General features: G+C 38.3%; 1 protein-coding gene and 1 pseudogene across 1 annotated transcript in view; one reads left to right on the forward strand and one right to left on the reverse strand.

Annotated features, from left to right (window-relative positions):
- LOC107686409 (neuronal calcium sensor 1) overlaps nt 1-2,934 on the reverse strand; it is a 26,822-nt gene extending 23,888 nt beyond the window's left edge. The window contains exon 1 of the mRNA XM_016483379.1: nt 2,733-2,934. Within this exon, the coding sequence (XP_016338865.1) occupies nt 2,733-2,796 (64 nt within the window). The 5' untranslated portion in view covers nt 2,797-2,934. The remainder of the gene's footprint in view (nt 1-2,732) is intronic.
- A 753-nt stretch (nt 2,935-3,687) lies between these two features.
- Nucleotides 3,688-7,395, forward strand: part of LOC107686405 (Rieske domain-containing protein-like) — a 5,804-nt pseudogene continuing 2,096 nt past the window's right edge.

Here is a 7,395-nt window from a genome sequence, read left to right on the forward strand (position 1 = left end):
CCCTCCGCTCCCTCTAGGCCGCGGCTCACTCTAGGCCTCCGGCCTCCGCTCACTCAAGGCGTGTGTGACGCCTTGAGTGAGAGCGTGTGTGCGTGTGTGATGCTGTTTCGTAGTGAAAGCGAAACTACATTGTTTGGCCTTCCAAAAGAGGACACGACTAGAAATCAGTGGTTAAGTTGTATTTACAACACTGTTCCAGAACAGTTTAACCCAAATATTCAGATGTGTCCAGCGCATTTTATGGAATTACACCAAATACACAAAATAAAGTTCTTGTTAGCAGCATCATATGACCCCTTTAAGTGCAAGTAATTTATAAACTGCTTGTCTCTATAAAACATTGCTCTTTCATCTACATTGCAAAAGCAAATGTATTTAAAGCCTTTACTTCCCCTTCTTTCAGTAGTCCCAGACAATAGCGCTAAGGCAAACCTAAAAATACACAATTGATGACTTCTTCCCAATTAAAAACATAATTTCTAGCTATGGGCTCGAGCAGTTGAAAGACATGCAGGAACAAAATGAGGAGAAACTGATAAAGGTTACAAATAGGGATGAGGAAAAAAACAACAACAATGGAGGGTAAAGATAAGGGACTGCTGAGGAGAGAGAGTGGTAGGTAAGAGGGATACATGGAAAGAAAGAGAAATGCAATGTCCTTCATTGCTAAGCAGAGCTGATAAGGCCTGAATCACAGTATTCCATTCCATGCTCACAGAGAGGCAATTAATTGGGAGAGAGAGACTCATACAGAGAATGAGAAGAAAGAGAAGAAAGAAAGAAAGAGAATAAAGAAAGAAAGAAAGAAAGAAAGAGAAGAAAGAAAGGAGGAATGTGAGGGTCATGGAGTCCATCCCAGCACGGAGGCACATTTCCCTGCATGCTGCAATTTCCTGCCCAGCGCCTTTCCAGCACCCACCACTGAGCCCAACACACAGCAGACACCATCATTAGGAAGCCATTGGCTGTCACTTCCCATTCTATACAGGTGCATCTCAATAAATTAGAATGTCGTGGAAAAGTTCATTTATTTCAGTAATTCAACTCAAATTGTCTGCATGACTTCAAACACTGCCTACTTTACCGAGTTCACTGCTGATTATAACAGACACTATTTACTCACAGTGTCTTGGCTTCTTTTGATAAGTTTGATGAAAAAAAAGATCTACTTTATATTAAGCTTCCTAAATCACCTTTAATAAACGGATGGTAAGGTTAGGTATTTGCTATTTGTTCTTAGTCGGTACAGATGGTGTAGGTGTAACCTAATATAGAGTTTTATAATGTTCAGTTCCACACATTCGTTTTGCTGTAAATCTTTGTAAAAACTCTGTTGCAGGTTACACTGGTGCATCCCAATTCATGTACTTTTGCATTATTCTATGCCATTGTGTATGTTTACTCTGGAAATGTAAAAATGTGCACTTCAAATACCTGGATGATGCACTTAATTAACCAAAAAAAAAAAGAAGTGTGGAACACTTCATGCACTCAACCAGCCACAACGATTTACCATATTTCTGAAATAAATACATAAATAAATAAATAAATAATCTAAACATGCCGGACTTCCATAGATTTGCATTTGCAAAGAGCAACACCTGTTTGATGATATGCTGATTGGCTACATAAAGAACTAATGAAGAATCTCAGTAAAACAAATACAAACAAGTCCTACAGTGAACTGTGTCCTTAGCATTTGCAAAACTGTTGTAATTTCACTGCACTAGTTTTAGAATCAAGACCTAGCTCAATGTGTTTACATATATAGTCTATGCATCCATGGAAACCCAATCTGCTTCACTGGCAGAGAGCAAGCCACTTTCAGATATCTCTCTGGGCAACCACCAGCCTGATTGCAGACCAATTTGCAGACCGACCAATTTGCATATTCATAAAGATCAAGTCCTAATTGGAGGGCTTTTAAAACATGCTGATTAGGCCCACTTCCAGGCTTCTGCTAATCACAGATTGCGATGCCACGAGAATTGTGATTTCTTGTGACAAAATATATGTGGTATGACCTGCTGGATCTTGAATGCAGTTTAACCATGTTGTTTTCAAACAAATTAGCTCATATTTCTAGTCTCTTAATTGTGCATGTGCTGCACCCAAGAGGATAACAGATAAATAAAAAATTAGGTTTTAATAGCCACCGTGGCCTTTTTACTCAAAGACTCAAGACTAAAAAAACATCAATGAGATTATAGCAACAAAGAAAAAAAAAGAACACTAAAGAAAAACATAATAATGGTACGAAACTGCATTTATCACATGCATCCTTAAAATGAAATGCTCTGCTATGGTTCCATGTAGAACCCGTAACATCCACTGAACTTTTCTTTTGCACAAAAATTGTTATTTTAGGAAGTGTTCAATGAAGGGTTCTTTGGGGAACCCAAAGTGTTTTTTTTTTCAATGGAACCTTTATTCTTAAAAGTGTAGTCAGAAAGCACTTACAGTAGGTCTTCCTGGGTAGTTCCTCCACCACCTCTGGTTTGAGCTTGCTGTTTGATTTCCCCATGCTCTCCGGATCTCCTGTAGATAGTTTGTGTGGTCCAGCGTGGAACTGACCCTTATCAGAACTCCTTACAAGCTTGTCCACTGAACTTTTCTTTTGCACAAAAATGGTTATTTTAGGAAGTGTTCAATGAAGGGTTCTTTGGGGAACCCAAAGTGTTTTTTTTTCAATGGAACCTTTATTCTTAAAAGTGTAGTCAGAAAGCACTTACAGTAGGTCTTCCTGGTTAGTTCCTCCACCACCTCTGGTTTGAGCTTGCTGTTTGATTTCCCCATGCTCTCCGGATCTCCTGTAGATAGTTTGTGTGGTCCAGCGTGGAACTGACCCTTATCAGAACTCCTTACAAGCTTGTTTCTCCTTAAGGCAGAATCTCTTAGAGCCAAACAAAGTGAGAAACAGATCAGCACTGCCAACAAATCCAAGGAAATCCATCCATTGTGAATTTCCCTCCTTTTTGGCTTTCTGGACTGTTGTAAGATCTTAAGTCATTATTTGGATCTCTCTTACCCAGCAGGTCTCTCAAAAAATCATTCTCAATTACAGTCGCCTCAGACGAGTCCTTCTGAACTGTTGCTCCTCAAATAAAAGCCCATTAATTCGACCGTCTGTTCGAGTGCAGGTCTCAGATGCTAACCCTGTCAGATTCTTCAGTGCGAGGTGCGAGGCTTTGAAATGTATCGAAGTGCCAATGGTTAGAGGAGACTCTCGCTGGGTTCTGAGTGCTCTCTCTCACTCACACTTAAGCACCAATTCTCTCTGGCTCTCCACCCACCCTCCCTCTTCTCTTCTTCTTTTTACTCCCTCCCTGCGTCTGTCTTGTTAGCTCTGAGTGGCTCTTAAAAGAGATTCCTTGCTCAAGTTGTCTTGGCAGCCGAGATAAGAGAGTTTGGTAGAATTAAAAGAGAAGCACAAACTTAGTCCTGGTTGATTTTAACGTTTCACGCTCTAGATGATGTTGTTCTGGTAGAAGTCGTTCTAGTAGAAGACAACAGGATCTACAAAAATAATGAACACTGTCTGTGATTATTGATGTTTTATTGGGTGCAAATTTCATCAAGATGACAAAAAGGATAAATCAAAATCATATGGTGAACAAGGCTGCACAGATTCGCCACCGCTGATCGCATCAGACAATATGCGGAAGCCGTAGACCAACCAATTTTTCGATGTCGCAGTCTGCTGATGGCACTCTTTCTGACACAAGACATTCACCTTCTCCTAGTAACCGCTGTTTGCTTATCTCCAGGCCTGTTCTTCATCACACCTTCTGTAGTTCAAAGCAGCAACTCCTGTTTGCCAAGGTCTGGTTGTCCAGAGAAACCTCTAAACACTGAGGGCACAAACAACAACAAGGTCAGTCTGCATTGGAAGATAAAAGTGTCATAAGTCCAGCAATCTTGATGGAGCCGCTGAGTGATGAGGGGAAATTGCTGACCACACACTACCCATGCAGAAAGCTCTCACACTTGAATTTCATGAGAACGATTTTCTCCCTGAGCCTGTGTAAGGATGGCACAATGCACTGTACCTGAACTGATATCCTCAACTGGGGTCAAACTGCATTGCTCAAATTATGTTAGAAGCAGTCTGAAGGATTCTATACTTAGTTAAGGGTTGTAGAGTTCAGTTATATTGATTTAGCTACAGTATGTTTCAAGCAATAAAATGTTTCTTGTTATGGGAGCTCAGGCAATGAATAAATAAGCAGAAAAATCCAAATTATTAAAGCTATAAAATAAAAAAGAGGGTATGGTTAACTCTGGGACTAAATGAAAGACAAATATCTTCCTCTGATCTTGTTATCAATAACTGGGAAAAAAAACACTCTGGCAAAATGTTTTGAATCAAGGCACAGAACAGGGCATTCAAATCAAGCTTTGAGATCAGATATTACATTATAGTCTCAATGCAACACTGAGCACCAAAGCTAATTACCTCCTTACATCTGCTGCACTCACATTCAATGCTATACAGTGTGTGTTAACTGCCTGAACAAGCCATAAAATGCTAGAAAAATCTTAGCTGGGTGAAGAGATGCATCTTCACCTTATTAACTGACAAAGAGAAATCATAAATAGCTACTGCTTTATGAAAGCACCGTGCATCTCCAATTGCTGAGATGTGGAAAAATGAATGAAACTAAAATAAAGATATAAAGGAACTTGAGGTTTTCAGTGACTGTTGGTGATATATATGTATAAGCCATATTAAATACTATACATGTTACCTCAAGAATACTACAACGCACTAAATTATAGACATAATTGCAGTGTTCAAACGGCAATTCTGCATTCTAGTATTATCAAATAAATAAACAGAAATATGCTTACACTGTTTGAAGGACATAATAATCAATTGTGATTATAACAATAACTGTAGTAACTATGGTAACCCAGGTTACCATGGTAATTTTGTTAGATGGGACTGAACAGCAGCTCGGGGTTTACTGATGAAACGACATGTTTACACGATTACGGTCCTTTAAACGCAAACAGCCAAAAGGTACACGTTTTGACAGGAGCTCAGCGACCGCTATCACAGCAAACTGATACGTAGTGAACGTAAAGCATAGGACGTTATCGCTCAAACATAACTTGACGGAATAAACTCCTACCTCTACAAACATATTTCAATGAAACTTTTCAGCTCTGAAACTTGACAGATGACTCCTTGTATCCATGGGAACTCTACTAGCACGCCGAAAAAGGGCATCTTGCCATCAAGCTACGTGTCACACAAACACTTCTCCAGTGTCTACCTGTGTAGAGCGAGCGAAAAGATTGCATAGTATTCCATTATGTCTTTCATTATCTCATAATAACTTATTTCTTAGCAGCTTAAAACACATAAGCGACAGGATTTGTTGCCACATAAACCTAAGCTTTTTTTTAAATCTTCAATATGACTACAATTACAGAAGCTACTACTACATAAGCAAGAAAGTAAAAGTGCAACTTATTATTGCTTAAATTCTAACATAGTGATTGTAAAGTATCAGCAGACCTGCAGAGACAGCAGAGTGTTGTACCTGAACATTGGCTAAAGCTATTTCATAACACCCAAAATCATGAAAAAGAATAGTACCTTTTTGGCTCCGTTTAGAGGAAAACCATTTAGTCTAGTGATACTGACTAAAGGGGGTTGCAGACAGCCTGTGGAGTTACAACTGCCAAGCTATGCGTGCTGTATGTTTGGCACACACGCGGTTGATTCCGGCCCCTTTACCATCTGTTATTAGCTATTTCAAGCTCACAGTTTCACATGAACCAAAAGCATTAATTAGCTGTGCAGTTTTATTTACAAATGCACCCTCGTTTCAGCCTTTGATTGCTATTCAATGTTGCCTGTGCCATTGCTTTCCACAGGTTCTAATGCACAGCTTGCATTATACTGAATATAAGTGATATACAAAGCAATACACTTCAGTGGAAAGGATGGGAAGTACATTTGTATATACCTGCACTGTATTTTCCATTTTCATCAGTTGCAGGGAATGGGTATACACAGTGTAGGCTACCAAGGTTTCATATTATTTTCCACTTCTGCTGCTCTCTGATGTAAATAAAACATCCTGCTCTTAATTCCCATGATGCTGTGTTAAAAGCAACATTTGGCCTTTGGAAGAACCTGGCTAATGCATTCTCAGTCAGGCAATGGAAGGAAAATAGACGGGTGGAGGAGGTACATCAAAAGCAGTTTTAAATGTTTACACCCAAAAGCATCAGGTCAAATGATGAAATTCATTTTAAAATGATACTACCTGCTATTTAAAGTAGATTGACATTTTGTGAATGTTTGGTGCAAATGTATCCCATGATTAATGGGAAAAAAAAGAAAAAGAAAGAGAAAATGTTACAAAAAAAGCAGGCATGTTAGACGATGTTGTCTTCCTAATTTACTCGCAGTAAATTAGTATTTCATTAAACCCTTGTACATTTATAATTTCGGAGATCTTACAGTGCAGGCTGCCGTTGTTTATACATTACCAACCACCTAAGTAAACATCTGTTTTGGCCTGTGTTGGAGATACCAGAAAATAAGTCACTGTAAGCTACTGAGCTTTAATATTTATTAGTGTAAGCTTTTATCTTCAGACTGAAATCCTATAGGTTTCCAAGTTCCAATTTTACCCAAACTATAGATGTTCATTCCAAAATGTACTAGGCCTTTGCAATGTATTCATTATATGCTCTGTTCTGAGCCTGTTTTGCATTTATTACTCTTTGTTTTTAAACTTAATACATTTTAAATTTAAAGTAAACTATTTATTGTTTTTGTATTTAGAATGACATTGAATGACAATCTTAAAGTTGGCCAGTTAAAACAAAAAAATAATAAAAATATATATATATATATAATAAACGACTTCTCGGATAACATAAAATCACTATGCAAAAACCATGTGAGTGGATTTATAACTGGACAGAAAAAAAGCTTTGTAAACATCAACATTAATTGAAGTCGTTGAACTTACAGGACAGAAACATGGCCACTTCTCTACCTGGCTGGCATTTTAATGCGTATCAACAGCACCACCTAAAGGTCTCACGTTAAACATTGTTTAATATTGTTCTGTGTTATGGGCTTTTACGTGTTTATTAAAGACGCGCAGCTGACATGAAATACAAGGGAAGATTACATGTCCTGTGATGATCATACTATACGCCATGTAATGCAATAGCTAGGCTACTCCAATTTTATATAGGTCTTTCGTTATATTCAGCTTTTATACAGAAACTTTGTGCCTTGAAAATGAGTAGTAAAGGCAAAATATTAAAAAAGGTGAGAAACCGACCCTAAAATATACCATTATCATAAATACCTTTTAAAAAATTGCGTACGCACATTTCCATGCCCATTTTGTGCGTACGCAA

The sequence above is a fragment of the Sinocyclocheilus anshuiensis genome, unplaced genomic scaffold, assembly GCF_001515605.1.
Source record: "Sinocyclocheilus anshuiensis isolate Anshui unplaced genomic scaffold, SAMN03320099.WGS_v1.1 scaffold1207, whole genome shotgun sequence".
NCBI classification, from domain to species: domain Eukaryota; kingdom Metazoa; phylum Chordata; class Actinopteri; order Cypriniformes; family Cyprinidae; genus Sinocyclocheilus; species Sinocyclocheilus anshuiensis.